This window comes from Theropithecus gelada, chromosome X, assembly GCF_003255815.1.
Source record: "Theropithecus gelada isolate Dixy chromosome X, Tgel_1.0, whole genome shotgun sequence".
Lineage (NCBI taxonomy): Eukaryota > Metazoa > Chordata > Mammalia > Primates > Cercopithecidae > Theropithecus > Theropithecus gelada.
The window spans coordinates 127,589,227-127,611,163 of NC_037689.1; the positions used below are offsets into that span (position 1 = coordinate 127,589,227).

General features: G+C 49.4%; 1 protein-coding gene across 1 annotated transcript in view; it reads left to right on the top strand.

The window, feature by feature from the left end:
* BCORL1 (BCL6 corepressor like 1) overlaps positions 1-21,937 on the top strand; it is a 76,583-nt gene that overhangs the window by 47,291 nt on the left and 7,355 nt on the right. Inside the window, exons 9-13 of the mRNA XM_025373586.1 lie at positions 33-259; positions 5,776-5,997; positions 8,711-8,877; positions 10,487-10,632; positions 21,814-21,891. Coding sequence (XP_025229371.1) covers positions 33-259; positions 5,776-5,997; positions 8,711-8,877; positions 10,487-10,632; positions 21,814-21,891 — 840 coding nt within the window. The remainder of the gene's footprint in view (positions 1-32; positions 260-5,775; positions 5,998-8,710; positions 8,878-10,486; positions 10,633-21,813; positions 21,892-21,937) is intronic.

The window sequence follows — 21,937 nt, forward strand, 5'->3', positions numbered from 1 at the left end:
ACGTCCGTTCTTTTCCTGTTTCTTGCCTTCAGATTTAAAGGCCCGTAAGCAGAAGACTTCCTCCTCCCAAAGTTTGGAGCACCGCCTCAGGAACAGGAACCTTCTCTTGCCCAACAAAGCCCAGGGGATCTCGGATTCACCAAATGGTTTCCTCCCAAATAACCTGGAGGAGCCAGCCTGCCTTGAAAATTCAGAAAAGCCATCAGGAAAACGAAAGTGCAAGACCAAGCACATGGCAACCGTCTCAGAAGAGGTAAAGGTGTGTAGCCATCAAGGGGTATTGTATAAGGTGTGTGTGGGGGAGGTGGGCAGAGGAGGCAGGAGGGAGGGAGGGATGGGGGGATATGGGGAGGATCAAATTAACCCATATTTAGTAAGGCATTCTCAAACTAGTTCTCGAAGGGTTGGGGGTGGATTTGAAGAATGGGAACTAAAGTTATAGTTAACTATAAGTTCTGGCCCATGATGACTTTTCCTCTACAATCTTTAGATCTTCTTTGAGTTAAGGAAGAATTAAAGAATATGGCAGGATGTTAGCCTGAGTAGCTTGTTAACATCCAATCAAGAAGCTTTTGTCTGGGTTTAACTTACTGGAAACCAATCATGAGACATTCTGAGTCAATCAAGGTAGAAAACAACTTGTAGGAGGAAGGATTGTAAGGTCCAGACAAAGGTTGATTGAGGGTGAGGCTGAAGGAATTCCACTGGGGCCCAGATTCTAGCTACTTCTCCCTTCCCCTGCTCCCCAGTTCGTTAGCTTCTCAGGGAAGCGTAGGAGGCAGTGAGTGGGCAGTTACCAATCAATGGCCAGGCAAGCATTCCTAAAACCCTCATCCCAAATCAACATCTCTTTTGGGTCTGATGTTCATGCCATTGGTGTTAGGTTGCATGTTGTAACCTTAGAAAAAATCAGTCCTCAACCTGGGTGAACTTTACATTTGAGAGAAGTGAGGGTCCAGGTTCAAATGTATACTCATAATATGTATTTGTCATTGACAGCCAAAAACAAAAGCCCATCTTCAGCTTGTTTTGGTGGTCGTGATTCTTCTTTTTTTTTCTCTCTCTCACTCTTTTTTGAGAGAGAGTCATGCGCTGTCGCCCAGGTTGGAGTGCAGTGGCATGATCTCGGCTCACTGCAACCTCCGCCTCCCGGGTTCAAGCGATTCTCGTGCCCCAGCCTTGTGAGTAGCTGGGATTACAGGCGCCCGCCACCACGCCCAGCTATTTTTTGTATTTTTAGTACAAAAATGCAAAAAATCACCATGTTGGCCAGGCTGATCTCGAACTCCTGAGCTCGAGTGATCCACCTGACTTGGCCTCCCAAAGTGCTGGAATTACAGGCGTGAGCCATCACGCCTAGCGCTTTGGTGGTCATGATTCTTACTGGGATCCCCGAATGGCACTGGCAAGAGGTGGGAGCCCCAGGTGCTCGTCTCCCCTCCTTTCCCCTTCCCCCTCCCAGAACCTCTTTCCAGCTCAGACAAGACTCAAGCTTATTTCCTCATCTTGAAGAATGGAGCTGCTGCTTCTTGCCCTTTCTGTCTCACAAGGGTGCTTGGGGGAACAAAGGAAGCAATGTCTGTGACAGGCTTTGATAACCATAAAGTACTCTCCGAGGGTTGCTGTGCATCATTGTGCTTCGGGCGGAAGCAAGAATGAGGGAATAGAAGCATGGCATGGCAGGGTAGCAACGTTCATTCCCTTGACCCCCCAGAGTGGGAGGACAGGGGCCCAGGGAAAGAGCAGGGAACTCTGGTCTGTGCCAAGCAGTTCATTCACATTATCGCTCTTAATTCCCACAGTGGCACTTGGGAGGTAGGCACCTTTATTATACTCATTTTGTAGTGAGGAAACTGAGGCTCAAGGAGGTTAAGGGACTGGTGTGAGGTTACTGGGTTTCCTGAGTGATGCAGTTGGGATGTGAAATAGGCCTGTCTGCCTCTGGAGCCCTGGCTCGTTCCATATGTCTCTCAGGCTCTGAATGGGTGGCTTCTGTTTGTATCCGGGAGACACTGGGGGAGGGGGGCAGTTGGACAGAAAATGCCGCCACCACAAGCAGCACTGGGAAAAGGTGGGCGTCACAGGCTCCTGCTTCCCCTCCCCTTCCCCCGTTCCTCCCCAGACACTCAGATGGATGGCCCCAGCCCACACAAAGGTAACCAGCGCCCAAGATTCAGCAGCACACTCACATGCTTCTGTCTGGTTATTCTGCCTGGCAGTGTGTCTGCTGCAGTGTTCTCCTGGAGAGGTTTTTGCCCCTCCCCATGACCTTCCTTTCTCCCTCCCACCTTCCTTTCTCTCCCAGCCACCACCACCTGCTCCGGTTGCCCCCATGGCATGGGGCTTTGTAGCAGGAAGCAAGGGTAGGGGAGGGCTCCTGCAACACTAAAAGCGGGGCATTGGCCAAGGGCTTCTTCCCACAGGGGCTCAGAGCCAGGGGTAAGGAGGGGGGGAGGGGTCCCCCCACTTGTTCTTGCTCCTCCCCCTCCCAGGCAACTTGCCTCGCTGCTGCTTTCTGGCAGCTTTGGCCCCCAGAAAGGAGAGTCACCCTTTGGTTCCTGGCTTGGCTTAGCGAAACCCTGGTACTTTACCCAGCATCCTCCAGTCCTGCCATTGTACACTCTATCCTCCTGGAGATAAAGCAGCATTGTACCCTCATAGCTAGTGCCTTCCTGCTAAGGCTTGTACCTCTCTGCCCTTTCAGGATGGGGACTGATCATGGCTTCTCGCTGTCTTGGGATTAACCAGAGGAAACAAATGCCCTGAGCCCTCATCTTCTCTTCTCTACTGCTCCTTCCCTGACTCAATATCTTTTTAGGCAACTGTTCTGGCCGTCCAGGGCTCTGTATACAGCTGGCTTGAAACAGGTCAACAAATATTTGTTGTAATAATGTGGCCAGGTATGGTGGCTCACGCCTGTAATCCCAGCACTTTGGGAGGCTGAAGCAGGTGGATCACTTGAGATCAGGAGTTTGAGAGCAGCTTGGGCAACATGGTGAAACCTTGTCTCTACTAAAAGTACAAAAATTAACCGGGCGTGGTGGTGGGTGCCTTTAGTCCCAGCTACTTGGGAGGCTGAGGCAGGAGAATTGCTTGAAGGCAGTGAGCCGAGATCGTGCCATTACACTCCAGCCTGGGTGACAGAGCGAGACTCTGTCTCAAAAAATAAATAAATAATAATAATAATGTGTCCAGCCCTGAGTTAAGTGCTGTAAGGAACAGAAAAATGATGACAATATGAACCCTGTCCCCAAGGAGCTTAAAATCTAGCAGGAGAGGTGAGACTTATGCATGAAACTGGATGGAAAGAAGAAAGTGAGGCATCAGATTACGTGGTTCAGACTTGGTATTCTGGCTACACAGAGGAAGAGGGCCTAGAGTGTTGTGGAATATGGTAGAAGACAGAGGATTGAAGTGAGACCTTGATGTTCTGAGGGGTTTGGATAAGTCAGAAATACTAGTTATCTATTGGGGTATAACAAATGACTCACAACTTAGCAGCTTTACACAACAATAAGCATATGTTATCTCACACAGTTTCTTGGGGTCAGGAATTCAGGGGCTTAGCTAGACCTGGCTTGGGGTCTCTCGTGAGGTTACAGTCAGGTGTCAGCCAGGGCAGTATTCCTCTGAGGGCATGACTGGAGGATCTACTGCTGGGGTAGCTTGCTCGAATGGCTGGCATATTGATGCTGGTTGTTGGCAGGAGGCCTCCTCTCCCTGCCCCATGGATCTCTCCAACGGGCTGCTCAAGGGTCCCCAGGACACGGCAGCTGGCTTTCCCCACAGCGAGTGATCCAAAAGACAGCAAGGCAGAAACCACAGTGTCTTTTAGACCCTAGCCTCAGAAGGCACCTACTGTCATTTCTGCAGTCTCCTGTTGGTTACACGGGTCAGCCCTACTTACTGTAGGAGGAGGGTACATAAGAGCATGAAGATCAGGGGATCATTGGGGCCATCTTAGCGGCTGACTCCCACAGTCTACCCTCTGGCCTTCCCCAGTGATTCCTGTCTCTCCCACATGCAAAGTATGCCACCTCTCCCACTGCCCCCCAAAGCTTCATCCAATTATAGCATCAACTCCAGGTTGAGAATCTCTTTTATTTATTTATTAATTATTATTTTTTGAGGTGGAGTTTCGCTCTTGTTGCCCAGGCTGGAATGCAATGGCTCTATCTGGGCTCACTGCAACCTCCGCCTCCCAGGTTCAAGTAATTCTCCTGCCTTAGTCTCCGGAATAGCTGGGATTACAGGTACCTGCCACCACTCCCGACTAATTTTTTGTACTTTTAGTAGAGATGGGGTTTCACCATGTTGGCCAGGCTAGACTCGAACTCCTGACATCAGGTTATCCAACCGCTTCAACCTCCCAAATTGCTGGAATTACAGGTGTGAGCCACCATGCCTGGCATTTTTTTCTTTCTTTTCTTTTCTTTCTTTTTTTTGAAACAGAGTCTTACTCCGTCACCCAGGCTGGAGTGCAGTGCTGCAGTCTTGGCTTACTGCAACCTCTCCCTCCCGGGCTGAAGCGATTCTCATGCTTCAGCCTCCCGAGTAGCTGGGACTACAGGCGTGCACCACCACACCCAGCTCATTTTTTGTATTTTTAGTAGAGACTGAGTTTCACTGTGTTGACCAGGCTGGTCTTGAACTCCTGCCCTCAACTGATCTGCCTGCCTTAGCCTCCCAAACTGCTGGGATTACAGGCATGAGCCACCACTCCCAGCCTCTCCTAGTGTTTTGTGAGCACCTACCCTGTTCCCTGTTCATTATCTCAGAGACCCTGCAAGGAAGAAAATGGGGCTCGGAGAGGGAGGGCCTTGCCCCAGATCTTGTAGCTAGGGGATGGCAGAGACAAGGTTCAAACCCAGGTCTGCGTTAGATCTTTCTGCCACCCCAGGGGGGTCTGAGTATGATATGGGGACACAGTGTGATGGAAGATGGGAACATTCTGTGAGGGCTGGATGTGGAAGGAAGGTTTTTTGCTACAAGTGTGAAGCTTTAGCAGCTGTGACTAGTCAAAGATAGCTGGCCTGGCATGGTGGCTCATGCCTGTAATCCCAGCACTTTGGGAGGCCAAGGCAGGCGGATCACTTGCAGTCAGGAGTTCGAGACCAGCCTGGCCAATATGGCGAAACCCCGTCTCTACTAAAAATGCAAAAATTAGCTGGGCGTGGTGGCAGATGCCTGTAATCCCAGCTACTCAGGAGGCTCAGGGAGGAGAATCCCTTGAACCTGGGAGGCAGAGGTTGCAGTGAACAGAGATCACACCACTGCACTCCAGCCTCAGTGACAAAGTGAGACTCGGTCTCAAAAAAAAGATAGCTGTCTCATTTCTCTTCACTCTCAGAGTTTGCTTCTGCCTATTTACAGACAGGACTTGTAAAAGCCTCAATAAATGGTGATTGAGGCAGGTAAAGAAGGCATGCAGAGTCTTGAGAGAAGCTGGGATATCCCCTCAATCTCTGATTTACAATTCCCGTGGCATTCCTTGGTTTATGGGGTTGAGCATTTGAGCCTCTTCATATCTCCCCACCGGCTAGAAACTCACGGGAACCTGTGTTGATCCTGGAGAGACTTCACATGGTTAGCGCCTGGCCCAGCCTCTGGCCTCAAACCTGACAGTAGTCTCGGCCATTTGGGGTAGTGTAAGCAAAGTACAGCATGGACACAGATAAGGTGAGATGGCCTTGGCCGCTGAAGGCAGTGATGACCCTGGTGGATGGATAAGCTGCCTGGCCTGACCTGACCTAGGACTGCATCTCTGCTTTCCAGGGCAAAGGTCGCTGGAGCCAGCAGAAGACACGATCTCCCAAATCTCCCACCCCAGTGAAACCCACAGAACCATGTACACCCTCTAAGTCCCGAAGTGCCAGCTCAGAGGAGGCCTCGGAGTCACCTACAGCCCGGCAGATCCCCCCAGAGGCACGTCGGCTCATAGTGAACAAAAATGCTGGTGAGACCCTCCTGCAGAGGGCGGCACGTCTTGGCTATAAGGTAAGGGAATTCTCCACCGACCACAGGGCGCCGTTGGTCTGAGCATCTATGAAGAAGCTTTTCTCCATGGGCTCTTCTGGTGCTTGAACCCAGGCTGGCCTCCCTCTACACCCCAGATTGCCCTGGGACTGCCTTGCCCCTCATCACTCGGATCTCAGTGTGTGAGAATGCAAACTTGTTTGAATGTCAATTTGGGATAAATGCAATTGAAACGGTATCATGCAGTATATTCCTAGACCAGGAACGCAATTTTTGGATATCCACGTTGTCTTGAATTTCTCTGTATGGTGGTTTCCCAACTCAGAAAGGAACAAGGGGTGATTTATTGCTCACTCTTCATCTCCTCCTCCAGCTTCCCCTCATTTCTGCCTCTCAGAGGGGCCAGGATCATGTTTGAGGGGCGAGGCTGAGCTAACCCCACCTTATACTACTTCCCTATAGATTAGAAAAAAGGCAAGAAAGGAAGCTGGCATTTATTGAGCACTTCTTTTGTCACGTTAAGAGCCTGATTACTTTATATTATTTAATCTTCACAGTAAGCCGAGGGAGTAGATTTATTATCCCCATTTTATAGGTGAGAAAATCAAGGCTTTGCAGTGTTCAATGATATGTCCAAGATCACTCAACTACTACGTATATGAGTCTGAATTCAAACCAAGGTCTTTTGATTCCCAAGTGCTGGGGTAGGTGGAAGACTGACTCATTCACCATAATTCAGTTACACCTTGGATGTTTCCATTGTTCCCCACTTTTTGTTGAGTGTGTATCTTTACCTACCATATGGATTATTTCCTCAGGGTTTGCTCCTAGCAGTGGAGTTGCTGGGTTAGTTACAGAGTGTGCCTTTGGTTTTAAGGCTTTCCATCCCTATACCTGACTTGTTTCACACCAGCCACACTCCCAGCCAGACTGGTCAGCCCTGGGGAGCTGACGTGACAGTGTCTCACTGGCAAGCAGCCCATCTTTCATAAGCACCTAGTGTGGGTGCCTGGATAGCTGCCAAGGGAGACCTAAAACAAAAATGAAGACCAATCCTTGCCGTCAAGGTTAATTTAATTGTCTTGTACCCTGGGCAAAACCAGCAAACAGGAAACCATCGGAGGGGCCAATGGGACAGGGCTGGAGCACTAAGGCAGCCTGTCAGGGAGGGTGGAAGGAGCCCTCTTAGGCCTTGGGGAAAAGGCAAACATCTGCACTGGTGAGGAGGGTGGGAAGCCTTATGCTTTCTCCCAGGTAAAGGGGCTTGACAGTTTCTATATACAGGCAGCAGCACCCCCGACACAGGCTGCACACACAGTCACTCTAGCCAGCTAGCCTGTGAGCTGTCAGGCAGAAAGGTGGAGTAGCCCATCTCCCCAGTGCCCCAGAGAGGACTGGCAGTGGTGTAGCTGTGGGGCCGTTGTTTGGAAAGCCAGGCAGCCATTAATGCTGCCAGCCTCTCCCCTCCTCACCTCGTTCACCCAGCTTCAGCCCATGCTAGCTAGGGTGCTGCAAGTCCCTGGGGTCCCACCTGTAGTCCTTTCATCATCTCAACCCAAGGAAGGCAGTCATTAAAGTGTGGATGAATGGCAGTATTGGATTATCCTTTTTTTTTTTTTTTTCTGAGATGGAGTCTTGCTCTGTCACCTAGGCTGGTGTGCAATGGCGCGATCTCGGCTCACTGCAACCTCCACCTCCTGGGTTCAAGGGATTCTCCTGCCTCAGCCTCCTGAGTAGTTGGGATTACAGGCACCTGCCATCACACCAGGCTAATTTTTGTATTTTTAGTAGAGAGGGGGTTTCGCCATGTTAGCTAGGCTGGTCTCAAACTCCTGACCTCAGGTGATCTGCCCGCCTCGGCCTCCCAAAGTGCTGGGATTACAGGCATGAGCCACTGCACCTAGCCTGTTGGATTACCCTGATTTGAGGGGAGGGCTAGAACTGACTGTCCTGGCTTGAACACTGGTCCTGCCGAGACCCGCATCCAGGGATAGTCCTTAAAACAATTGTCTTCCTTATTCTTGAATTGCCACCAGAAACTGTGCTGTCCACCACATCTCATTTCCCTGGTCTGGGGCTGGCTTGCCAGGCTCAGGGAGTCGAGATCTGAGTGCTTGAGCTCTGGGTGGGCAGGTCAGCCTCTCTGAGGACCTCACCTCAAATACTACCACCCAGATGAGTGTCCTTGGCCATAAAAAAATGTCTTTCCAGGCCAGGCACGGTGGCCCACGCCTGTAATCCTAGCACTTTGGGAGGCCAAGGTGGGCGGATCACCTGAGGTCAGGAGCTCAAGACCAGCCTGGCCAACATAGTAAAACCCCGTCTCTATTAAAAATACAAAAATTAGCCAGGCATGGTGGTGTGCGCCTGTAGTCCCAGCTACTTGGGAGGCTGAGGCAGGAGAATCACTCGAACCCAGGAGGCAGAGTCTGCAGTGAGCGGAGATCGCACCACTGCACTCCAACCTGGGCAACAGAGTGAGACTCTGTCTCGGAAAAAAAAAAAAAAAAAAAAAAAAGAAGTCTCTCTGCTGCCAAGGAAACAGCCCAGAGCTGGGGTGCTGGCAGTAGCGGCTCAGGACTGATGTTGTTAATGAAAGATTTTGAGGTGTGTCCCTGCTATAAAGAGCAGGCTCTGAGACTCCTCAGATATTTGGGGAGCTTTGAGTCTCAGGGTTCTATAAGTTCAAGAATTAGCCCTCTCTTTGCTCATGGAGTTGTCCCTGTCCCCACAGGATGTTGTTCTCTACTGCCTCCAGAAAGACAGTGAGGACGTGAATCACCGTGACAATGCTGGCTACACAGCCCTGCATGAGGCTTGTTCCCGGGGTTGGACCGACATCTTGAACATCCTGCTGGAGCACGGGGCCAACGTGAACTGCAGTGCGCAGGACGGCACGAGGCAAGAGGGCTACATCTCCCCCGAGTCCTGCCCTCACTCCCAGCTCAGCCTCTCTCTCAAAAGACCTTGCCTGCTGCTGGCAGGGCATGGTGGCTCACGCCTGTAATCCCAGCACTTTGGGAGGCCAAGGCGGGCAGATCATGAGGTCTGCAGTTCAAGACCAGCCTGGCCAACATAGTGAAATCCCATCTTTACTAAAAATACAAAAATTAGTTGGGTGTGGTGGCACGCGCCTGTAGTCCCAGCTACTCAGGAGGCTGAGGCAGGAGAATTGCTTGAACCCAGGAGGCGGAGGTTACAGTGAGCCGAGACCACACCATTGCACTCCAGCCTAGGTGACAGAGTGAGACTCCGTCTCAAAAAAAATAAAAAATAAAAAGTAAAAAAATAAAGACCTTGCCTCAACCTGAACCTTCGTAGCACACCAGACTGCGAGTTGCAGAGAGGCCTTGACAGGAGGAGTTTTGGAAAGACTTCTATAGGCTCGAGAGGGAACCAGTTTAGGGCAGGAGCCAGTGAGTTAGTTCCCAGATGGCCAGACCACATCAGTTACTAAGGGGAGGCTGCGGTTGTCTAGGGATCATCGCATCATGTGCAGCTGTCACCAGGAAGACCACTCGGCCTTCCCTCAACTCATCCTGGTGGGGGACCTGTCTCAGACAGAATAGGAACTGGGAGGTTGACCTGAGGGTAATATCTAGATTTGATTTTTAAAATTTGATCTCTAGACACTGTAAGAAAAATATACCTGCTGTGTCTTGGAGAAATTGTACCCATTCTCCTCTGTTCTACCAGAGAGCCTACTTCCTGGGCAACTTAGAGACAGGAGCTGCAGATGCAGGAGGGGGCTCCACTTGGATTCTGCCTGGCGTGTGGAACCATTCTGCTCCTCTCTGCTCTCAGGGAGTCACCCAGGGCCTGCAGTTCGTATCCCTCTACAGCTGCCCCCCACCCCCTTTTTTTTTTTTTTTTTTTGAGATAGAGTCTCACTCTGTTGCCCCGGCTGGTATGCAGTGGCACAATCTTGGCTCACTGCAACCTCTGCCTCCCGGGTTCAAGGGATTCTCCTGCCTCAGCCTTCCAAGTAGCTGGGACTATGGGTGCCCGCCGTGACGCCTGGCTAATTTTTGTATTTTTAATAGAAATGGGGTTTCACCATTTTGGCCAGGCTGGTCTCAAACTCTTGACCTCAAGTGATCCACCCCGCTTTGGCCTCCCGAAGTGCTGGGATGACAGGCGTGAGCCACCGCGCCCGGCTCCCTGCAGCTGCCTGAACTCTATTGTAGGTCAAGGACCCATTCTCTAGTGAACTCCACAACTACCAATAGAGCTCCACTGTGCCATGGGAACTGTCCCAAGATGTCGGGGGAACGCCAGAGAGAGAGTAATGGCAGGGAGGAAAAGGGGGTGCAGAGAGAGGAGGAATTGGGGAGATGGTAGTGGAGAGTGGTAAGGCTACAGGTGGTTCCCGTGTCCTAAGTCTTAAACCATATTACACCAAGGTTACCTGGGGTCAGCTCAGTGTTTTCCCCTGGTGCGGTAGCCTTAAGTCTAGACACCCCAGTTCCCACTTGGGCCCTGTTATCCTCATCCTGTATCACCTCCATAGGCCAGTTCATGACGCGGTGGTCAACGACAACCTGGAGACCATCTGGCTCCTACTGTCCTATGGGGCCGATCCCACACTGGCTACCTACTCGGGTCAGACAGCCATGAAGCTGGCCAGCAGCGACACCATGAAGCGCTTTCTCAGTGGTAAGTGTGGTCCAGACTTGACACTGTTGTCCTTGGGGCCAGCCTCTGATTCCTGAACTTGTGAGGACATCCTCTTCATCTCCTTCCACCTTGAACAGCTCCCATGAGGGCCATCTGCACTCTTCACCTGCTTTCCTTCAAAGATCTCAAGAATCTCAGTTTGCTTGAAAAAGTCCAAAGGCCACTTCCTCTTATCCCCTTACTGCAAGTGTGTGCATCCTCTTCAGGGCCCTGGGAGCCCACAGGGAACTATTTTGTAGATAGGGATCTAGGGTGGGCCTCTGTGTGAGGGCAGCAGCCCCACTAGCAGACCTAGCTGGGGGACAGAATGTGTTGACCTGTGCTTTGAATGGGATGTCAGTTGCAACGAAGTGATACTTAGCATTTTGCTTATGTGTTTGCAATTTCTTGCTTGTGATCAAAGTAGAACCCCTGGGATGCTTCCCGAAGCTTCATTCTTTACAGCCCTTGCCTGTGGGAACTGTGGTGTTGCCTCTGCATCCCAGGGTCCCCCTTTCTTCCATTCCTTTCTTTTCCTCCCTCACCTGCCCCTTCTGGAAAGTGTCTGGTGTTGAGGCCCATGGCAAGGACCACAAGCCAACATGCATTTATTTTCTCATTAGTGGATAGCAGCTGTTTGTCTGCAGTTAGATAGCTCTACTGAGTTGGGCAGGGGGAGGAGGGAAGGAGGGGAGACTAGCTTGGGCATGCTCAGTAGGAATCTCCTCAGACTTGACCTCTGAATAAAGGAACCCCGCCTCTTATTGACATCACAGTTTGGCCCTTGCTCTAACAGTGACTTCTTCAGACTGCCTGAGCTGCAGAGCAGCTGGGAGTTTATCTCTGAACCTCCTTGGAGGCTGCAGTGTTTGTATTATGGTTAGAACCCCTCTCTGGCCAGGAGCCAACAGGACTAAGGATTGGCCCAAGGCTGCTCCCTCTTCTCACCCAGGCTTTGGCCCTAGTTAGTCCCGAACCACTACACCCCCAGATATATGGTTCCAGGCTCCCAACCAGGGGCTCATTTGTTTATCCGACAAAGGTTAAGTAGTTGATGATGGAGGAAGAAACAGAGGACCTAACTAAAGGCTCTTATGGAAGGCGAGGACTAGATAGGGGGTGAGGGGGACTAATGGGAGGCTGTTGTGGGAGATCTTGACTCCTGCTCAGCCAGCCTCCACCCACGTCTCAGTTGAGCTGACTAAACCTTGGAGCACAGGCCTCAGGCCTATACAGCCTGACTAGCCTCTCCCAGGCCGGGGACAGGATGGCTGCCTTGTCTGTTTTCCCTCCCTCCAGCTCTGGGTTCCCAAGCCCCTGTCCTTGAGAGGCAGAGCAGCCTTGGAATGTTCATTCAGTCATTTGTCCTGGGCCAGTGGTGACTTGCTCCCCTTAGCTGAACCATCCCTAGGGGTGCAGGGCTCGGGGCAAGCCACCATTGGTGGCTCCCTCCCACATGCTGTGCACACATGCACTCTCTCTTAGACACATACACGTGCTATCTGCACTCCACTGGATTCCCAGGAAAATCTGAGACCAGCAAGCATCCAGACATCTTGATATGACAAAGGCACCACACACAGCTCTGTCTTTGAGAAACTGGTCTAGTCCCGAGGCCTCCTTAGGCTAGAAACTGCTGTCCTGAGGCTCTCGGGGCTCCTAGATCTAAATAACACTCTGACTACCTTAGTAAGCAGATGAACTCTTTGCTTCCCCAATCCCTTCTCCAAAACCCCAAAGGAGTTGGAATGTGGAGACCATTTTAAGTAGTTAAAAAATGAGAAATAGGCTGGGTGCAGTGGCTTATGCCTGTGGTCCCAGCACTTTGGGAGGCTGAGGTGGGAGAATTGCTTGAGGCCAGGAGTTTGAGACCAGCCTGGGCAACATACAGAGACCTTGTCTCTGCAAAAAAAAAAAAAAAAATTAAAAAATTAGCCAGGTATGGTGACTGCACTCCAGCCTGGGCAACAGAGTGAGACAGTGTCTAAAAAAAAAAAAGAGAGAGAGAGAGAGAAATAAACATGTTTCTCTTATCTTTCTGTCTCCTCATCCCAACTACTAGCTATCTTTTGGTTTTGTTTTGTTTTTGGAGATGGAGTCTTGCTCTGTCTCCCAGGCTGGAATGCAGTGGCGTGATCTTGGCTCACTGCAACCTCCACCTCCTGGGTTAAGCGATTCTCGTTCCTCAGCCTCCTGAGTAGCTGGGATTACAGGCATTTGCCACCATGACTGGCTAATTTTTGAATTTTTAGTAGAGACAGGGTTTTGCCGTGTTGGCCAGGCTGGTCTTGAACTTCTGCTAGCCAGCTTTTTGACACCTCCTGAAACTAACTTGAATGCCAGTCTATGTTGCAGAATTCAAAGAAGACTTTTTTTTTTTTTTTTTTTTTTTTTTTTTTGAGATGGAGTCTCCCTGTGTTGCCCAGGCTGGAGTGCAGTGATGCAATCTCAGCTCACTGCAACCTCCGCCTCCTGGGTTCACGCCATTTTCCTACCTCAGCCTCCCAAGTACCTGGGACTACAGGCGCCCGCCACCACGACCGGCTAATTTTTTTGTATTTTTAATAGAGACGAGGTTTCACCGTGTTAGCCAGGATGGTCTCGATCTCCTGACCTCGTGATCTGCCCGCCTCGGCCTCCCAAAGTGCTGGGATTATAGGCGTGAGCCACCGCGCCCAACCCCAGAGGAGACTTTCCTTAACTCTAGTATTTCAGATATGTGGGGGGTGTGTGTGTTTGTATGTATATGTGTCTATATATATTTGAGACAGAGTCTTGCTGTGTTGCCAAGGCTAGAGACTCCAGCACTTCCTAACTTGTCCTGGCTGAGCACCTTTATTTAGATTTGTTAAAAATTACTAGAGACAGGGTCTCGCTGTATCACCCAGGCTGGAGTGCAGTGGCACGATCATAGCTCAGTGCAGTTTCAAACTCCTGGGCTCAAGCAATCCTCCTGCCTCAGCCTCCCAAGTGGCTAGGACCACAGGTGTGTGCCACCAGTCCCAACTAATTTTGTATTTTATCTTTTTGTCGAGATACGGGATGTTGCTATGTTGCCCAGGCTGGTCTGGAACTCCTGGGCTCAAGCCATCCTCCCTCCCGCCTTGGCCTCCCAAAGTGCTGGGATTACAAGTGTGAGCCACCACGCCCAATCTTCATTTAGACCTTTTGCTCAATTTATGGGCATGGAACTGGCTTAATAATGGGAATCAGGAGCCAATGGGTTGCTATAAAGTACACCAGCTCTTTTCCATGCAAAGGCAGCCTGGGACCTTGGCCTACCACCCCAGGGAGGCAGGCACTGGTGGGAGTCAGCAGGCTCTCAAGAAGCAGGGGCACTTAGGCCCAAAGACTGTTTGTAGGTTGTGTGAGAGGACAACACTCAGGGACTTTTTTAAAAATTGAGGTAAAATTTACCTAGCATAATCATTTTAAAGTGCACAATTCAGGCCGGGTGTGGTGGCTCACGCCTGTAATCCCAGCACTTTGGGAGGCCAAGGCGGGTGGATCACTTGAGGTCAGAAATTGGAGACCAGCCTGACCAACATGGTGAAACCCCGTCTCTACTAAAAATACAAAAGTTAGCTGGACCGTGGTGGTGCACGCCTGTAATCCCAGCTACTCGGGAGGCTGAGGCAGGAGAATTGCTTGAACGCAGGAGGTAGAGTTTGCAATGAGCCGAGATCACACCACTGCACTCCAGCCTGGGTGACAGAGCGAGACTCCGTTTCAAAAAATAATTAATTAAAAAAAAAATAAAGTGAACAATTCAGTGGGATTTAGTACTTTTTTTTTTTTTTTTTTCTGAGACAAATCTCACTGTTACCCTGGCTGGAGTGCAGTGGTATGATCTCAGATCACTGCAACCTCTGCCTCCCAGGGTCAAGTGATTCTCCTGCCTCAGCCTCCTGAGTAGCTACGACTATAGGTGTGCGCCACCATGCCTGGCTAATTTTATATTTTTAGTAGAGGTAGGTTTCACTGTATTGGCCAGGCTGGTCTCCAACTCCTGACCTCAAGTGATCCATCCGCCTTGACCTCCCAAGGTGCTGGGATTACAGGCGTGAGCTACAGCTCCCGGCCCATTTAGTATATTCCTAATGTTGTGCAGCCAACCTCGGGCTGTTTGGATGCCTTGGACTGAGTGTTTGGCTCTCATTTTTCATGTCTGTGTGCCTCCCTGCCAAATCTCCAGGAACCACTGGGTAGGCTGGTAGGGTGGCTGCAGGGAGCACCCGAGCATGGAGACTGGAGGCTGGGGAAACTTTTTCCTCCACTGTTCTACCTCCTCAGCCCCTACACCTAGATACATTTACATGGACTTCTGATGTATGTATGTATGTATTTATTTATTTCTGAGATGGAGTCTTGCTCTGTCACCAGGCTGGAGTGCAATGGCACAATCTTGGCTCACTGCAACCTCCGCCTCCTAGGTTCAACTGATTGTCCTGCCTCAGCCTCCCAACTAGCTGGGATTACAGGCACCCACCATCATGCCCAACTAATTTGTTGTATTTTTAGTAGAGATGGGGTTTCACCATGTTGGCCAGGATGGTCTTGATCTCTTGACCCTCGTGATATACCCGCCTCAGCCTCCCAAAGTGCTGGGATTACAGGCGTGAGCCACCATGCTCGCCCTAATTTTAATTTTTTTACTTTGCTATCTGGCCGAGGTATTTAAAATGCTTTTGGCTTTTTGTCCCCAAGCATTTGCTTGACTAGACCCTCTGTCGATTAATTGTCTTCATCCTCCCCTAGTGGAGTCCAACTGGGCAGAAAATGAAGAAGAATCCCTTTAGGGTGCACAGGGCTCTATTTTTGGTGGGAGGAAAAGGTGAGCATTAGCGTCAGGATTATGCCTCATATAGCACTTCCCTGGCTGTGTGCAAAGGCCCCTGTTCTGGAAACGTTGTCGGGGGAATCAAATCCTTTCATTTTTTCTTTTTTCTTTTCTTTTCTTTTCTTTTTTTTGTTTTTTGAGATGGAGTCTCGATCTTGTTGCCCAGGCTGGAGTGCAATGGCGTGATCTTGGCTCACTGCAACCTCCACCTCCTGGGTTCAAGCGATTCTCCTGCCTCAGTCTCCCAAGTAGCTGGGATTACAGACGCCCACCACCATGCACGGCTAACTTTGTTTTTTCAGTAGAGATGGGGTTTCACAGTGTTGGTCAGGCTGGTCTCGAACTCCTGACCTCAGGTGATCCACCCACCTTGGCCTCCCAAAGTGCTGGGATTACAGGCATGAGCCACTGCGCCCGGCAGTAAATCCTTTTCTAAGTACAAAGAAATGTCACTACGTTCCCGTATCCTGAAGTGAGTCCTTTTGTAAAGCAGAAGATAGATAATTCATCTGGGTTGTAAATGTAGATTTTCTTATATTGGATTGGCTTAAGGTGAGGCGCATTTCTCCTGAGATCATGAAGGATGGAGTGGCACTCCTTTATTCATTCGTTCATCCGTCCATTTAGTGAGCACCTATTAGATTTCAGGTGCTGTCCTGAGTACAGGAGGCCAGACAGTGAACTCTTTCTATCTTATGCTTGGGCTTGGAGCGCCACACCATCCAAACTCCCTGAGAGGCCTCTGGAAGGCCTCCCCCTCTGGCCAAATTACAGGCAGGTATGTGACTGATTTACCTTTGTCCCTTTGAAGAAAAGAGCAATATCCAAGCTGGCTGAAGGAAAATAGACTTGTTTTTCCTCATCTGTCGGAAAGAATGTAGGGCTTACCCAGAGTTGATTCGGTTTGGTTTGGGACATCAGAGGAAGTATCAGGACACTCTGCCTTCCACCTATGAAAGGGTTAGCAGTTTACCGCTTGAGGTCACTGAATCACAAGTTCTTGTTTTTCTCTGCCATATGACCCCATGTTGAAGACTACTTGTTTTTTGTTTTTCTAGCCTTTCATGTCCCTCAGCTGGTGAGTTAGTTAGAGGAGATGGGGAGGGGTATGATCAGACCCTGAGAAATAGACAAAGTGCTGGGGTAGCCTCTTGAATTGAGGTGAGAGGCTCTATTCTTACCATGAGGCCTTAGGATGATTTTTATTTTTTAAAATTTATTTGTTTACTTATTTATAGACAGGGTCTCATTTTGTTACCCAGGCTGGAGTGCAGTGGCAATCTGGGCTCACTGAAGCCTCGACCTCCCACGTTCAAGCAATCCTCCTGCCTCAGCCTCCCGAATAGCTGGGATTACAGGCACACATTACCACACCAAAATAATGTTTGCATTTTTTGTAGAGGCGGGTTTCACCATGTTACCCAGGCTGGTTTTGAACTCCTGGGCTCAGGGGATCTGCCTGCCCTGGCCTCCCAAAGCGCTAGGATTACAAGTGTGAGCCATTGCACCCAGCTCCTGCGGTTGCTTTTTTAAAAAAGAATTTATCGAGATGAAATTCATGCAACATGAAATCAACAATTTAAAAGGAAATAATTAGTCTGGTCACACTGGCTCACACCTATAATCCCAGCACTTTGGGAGGCCGAGGCAGGTAGATCACTTGAGCCCAGGAGTTCGAGACCATCATGGGCAACAAAGTGATTCCTCATCTTTACAACAACAACAACAAAAATTAGCTGGGCATATTGGCACATACCTGTGGTCCCCACTACTTGGGAGGCTGAGGCAAGAGGATCGCTTGAGCCCACGAGGTCGAGGTTCAGTGAGTCGTATTCATGCCACTGCACTCCGGCCTAGGTGACAGAGCAAGACCCTGTCTCAAAAAAATAAAGCAAACAATTCAGTGACATTTAGTATATTCACTACCTTGTGCAACCACCTCTATCTAGTTCCAAAATATTTTCTTTTTTTTCTTTCTTTTTGAGACAGAGTCTCACTCTGTCACCCAGGCTGGAGTGGTGCAGTGGCGCGATCTTGGCTCACTGACGCCTCCGCCTCCTAGATTTAAGCAATTCTCGTGCCTCAGCCTCCTGAGTAGCTGGGATTATAGACATGCACCACCACGCCCAGCTAATTTTTTTTTTTTTTTTTTGAGATGGAGCCTCGCTCTGTTGCCCAGGCTGGAGTGCAGTGGTGCTATCTTGGCTCACTGCAGCTTCCACCTCCCGGGTTCACGCCATGCCATTCTCCTGCCTCAGCCTCCCGAGTAGCTGGGACTACAGGTGCCCACCACCACGCCCGGCTAATTTTTTGTATTTTTAGTAGAGATGGGGTTTCACCGTGTTAGCCAGGATGATCTCAATCTCCTGACCTCGTGATCTGCATGCTTCAGCCTCCCAAAGTGCTGGGATTACAGGCGTGAGTCACCGCACCCAGCCTCCCAAACATTTTCATCACCCCAAAATAAAACCCGACACCCATTAAGCAGCTGCTCCCCATTCCCCCTTCCTCCCTGCCCCCCGCCCAACCACTAATCTTTCTGTCTCTATGGATTTCCCTATTCTAGACATTTCATATCAATGGAATCATACAGTATGGGGCCTTTTGTGTCTGGCTTCTTTCAGGTAGAACACTGTTTTCAAGGTCTAGCCGTGTGTTAGAAGGTTTCAATTCTTCATTCCTTTTTATGGCTGACTAATATTCTCTTATGTGGATATATACACCATTGATGGACATTTGGGCTGTGTTCCCCTTTTGGCTGCTTTGAATGGTGCTGCTGTGAGCATGCATGTACAAATACTTGTTTGAGTATCCATTTTCAGTTCTTTTGGGCATATACCTAGGAGTGGAATTACTGGACTTAGGGTACTTTTTCAAGGAAGGGATAAGAGAAAAGGGCTGGAAGCGTGGCTGGGGTGGGGGGAATCAAGGGAAAGGAAGGTCCCTCTTCATCTGGACTGTTTGTGAACGTCCGTGAGGAAATGGGAATGGAAGCCGCACCACTGACCAAATCTTGGAGCTCCTCCTGTGTGCCACTCATGGGCCTGTTTGAGGTTTAGCATCTTTGCTCATGCCAGTTAACTTTTGGCTATCTCAAAAAGGCAAATTCACCTGCAAATGACAAAGATTGGTAGTCAGTGAAGAGAATTAGAGGAATGTGCCGGAGGCTTTGAAGGAAGTTCCCAGAGAGGAGCCCCAGGAATGTGGTGAGCTAGGGCTGCTCTGATGGAATCCTTGTGTGACCTCTTGTGGGGGGAGGGGAACATCAGTGATTTGAATGCATATGTTTTGGCATGTTGGTTAAGCAAGCACTTTCTAGTCTCGCCTTGTAGGAATTCCTCCCTCCTTTCCTCTCCGTATATTTATTAAGCTCTTACTATGTGCCAGGCACTGGGCTTAGGTATGGCAGAGACAATGGTAAACAGGACAGGCATGGTCGCTGTCTTTTTAGAACTTATGCTCTCACTCCATAATCTCCCATGACACCTTACACAGGGCTAGCACAGAAGAGACACCCACTTAACTGACACATGTTTCTGGAAGAAACTACTTCCAACCCTCGAGTGACATGGGGCACAGAGGAGCACCTGAGCCGACAGAGGGACTGCAGTTGTTTTACAGGGAGTGCACAGAAGATCTAATGTGCATAACTAGAGGTATCCCACTCTGGTTGCTCAGCCATGACTCTGAAAGCTTCTCTCTGGCTGTCTTTTCCTATTGGGGGAAATCCTGCATCACCTAGAAGGTTGCTAAAGAAATGAATCATTTCAGTAGCTCACAATGCTAATAGGTGTTCTTGTTGATAGGATGATCCCAAAGGGATATTGGGTCATGGTGGTGCTTCCCATTGGGGGAAACTCGCTCTGCTTCTTTAAGTTGGCTGCCAACTTCCTCCTGGGATTTGCTTTTCAGGGGGCACCCTCACCTCACCTGTGCCCTTTGGACTGTCTCCTGTCTGGTTGCCCAGGTGTCACCTGAGGGCTGGTGGCAATCATACACAACTTAGTCAGCTTGCCAGTTGTACAGGGTGTGGCATATTGGCTGAGCCATGTACCCAGAGATGATACAGTTGGATTTGTCGCGAAAGCCAATGGACCTGCTTTTTGTCCAGGTAGGACTAAGAGGTGAAACAATTCCACTAGATAGTGCCTAGCTAGGAAATGAGGAGGCTAAGGGGTGGCCTTAGCCTCCTCATTTGTCTTGCCTTGTCTGTAGAGCAAGTAAACAAAAGATTGTTAAAACTTTTATTGTGGTCAAATACATAGAACCCAAAGTTTACTATTTTAACCATTTTAAAGTGTGCAATTAAGTGATAGTAAGTACATTCACAATGTTGTGCAACTACCACCAGTATCTAGTTTTGAAACTTTGCTATAATTTTTTTTTTTTTTTTTTAAAGGAAAATCCCGTCCCCATTAAGCATCCCCCCCCCCTCCCCCCCCCCCCCCCCGCCCCCCAGGCCCTGGCAACCACCAATCTGCTTTCTTCTGTCTCTATGGGTTTGCCTCTTCTGGACATTTCATCTCAATGGAATCATACAATATGGGACCTTTGGTGTCTGGCTTCTGTCACATAGTATCCATGTGGGTAGCATGTGTCAGAATCTCCTCTTAAAGGCTGAATAATATTCTACTGTATGGATATACCACATTTTTGTGTGTTTATCCATTCATCCATTGATGGATGTTTGGGTTGTGTCCACCTTTTGGCTGCCATGAATAGAATTGCTATGAATGTGCGCACAGACAGGTACTTGTCTGACAACCTGTTTTTAGTTCTTTTGGGAGTGGAATTGCTAGGTCATATGGTAATGCTGTGTTTTACCTTTTGAGGAATGACCAAACTTTTCCACAGCAGCTGAACCACTGTATATTTCCATCACAAATTTCATCAGTTGATGGGCATTTGGATTGTTTCCACCTTTTGGTTTTTGTGAGTGGAGTTGCTGTGAACATTCCTGTGTAAGGGTTTGCGTTTGTTTGTTTGTTTTGAGACAGTCTTGCTCTGTCGCCCAGGCTGGAGTACAATGGCACGATCTTGGCTCACTGCACCCTCCGCCTCCCAGGTTCAAGGGATTCTTGTGCCTCAGCCTCCTGAGTAGCTGGGACTACAGGTGTGTGCCACCACGCCTGGCTAATTTTTATATTTTTAGCAGAGACTGGGTTTCGCCATGTTGGCCATGGCTGGTCTCAACCTCCTGACCTCAGATGATCCACCCACCTCAGCCTCCCAGGGTGTTGGGATTACAGGCGTGTGCCACTGTGCCCTGCCTCATGTGTAAGTTTTTGTTTGAACACCTGATTTCAGTTCTTCAGGATATATACCTAGGAGTGGAAGCAAAAGGATTTTATGAGGATAAACCTGGCCATTTCCCCATGTTCTTCAAAGATGAACCAGAAGGACTTATGCTTATTTATATTACTATAAATTGGAGAGATTGTGATTTGATAAATGAACATTGTGACAAGCAGGGAATTAAAATCCTGGGATAGGTCTAAGATTCTGCTTGCAGGGTTAAAGCTCTACACCATGTAAAGTGGAGGTCCCAAACCTGAATGCCTTCAGGCTTAAAAGGGAGAAGCAGGCTGGGTGGGGAGTGGCGAATTGGAGCCAGCATGTGTTGCTATTCCCTCCAGCCAGCTGTTGACATGCAGGAATTTGGACACAATGTTGCCAGATCAGATTTTTTTTTTCACAGAAATATTAGGAAATCTGGATTTTTAAGTGAAAATTAAAATTTAAAATTTAAAAATGTTGTAAGTGGGGCCAGGCGGGGTGGCTTATGCCTGTAATCCCAGCACTTTGGGAGGCCGAGGTGGGAGGATCGCTTGAGCTCGGGGGTTTGTGATCAACCTGGGCAACATGGGGAAACCCCATCCTCTACAAAAAATGTAAAAAAAGTATTAGCCAGGTGTGGTGGTGCACACCTGCAGTCTCAGTTACTCGGGAGGCTGAGGTGGGAGGATCACTTAAGCCTAGGAGTTCAAGGTGCCGTGAGCTATGATCATGCCACTGCACTCCAGTCTGAGTGGCAGAGCAAGACCCTGACTCTTAAAAAAAAAAAAAAAATGTTGGAAGCAAATGGGGATTTTTTTTTTTCTTTTCTTTTAAAGTACTGGGTCAAACACCAGGCAGTCAGTGGGTTAGATTGGTCTCCTGTCCCCTTGTTTGCAGTCTCTGACTGAGAACAGGAAGTGTGTGTCTCTCTTGTCACTCCTGGCCTCTCTTGTGGTCCTTCCTTCCCTTTTCCCATTCCGTTAGCCCCATATGCATGGACTTCACTTGGGCATTCCTTCCCCAGCCTAACCTCCTTGTCTCACTGCCTGCTCTTCTTTCATCAGATCACCTCTCGGATCTTCAGGGCCGGGCAGAGGGTGATCCCGGTGTATCCTGGGATTTTTACAGCAGTTCTGTGTTGGGTAAGTTTTAAGTGGGATTCTTCCCACCCTCTTCTCAAGGACAGGA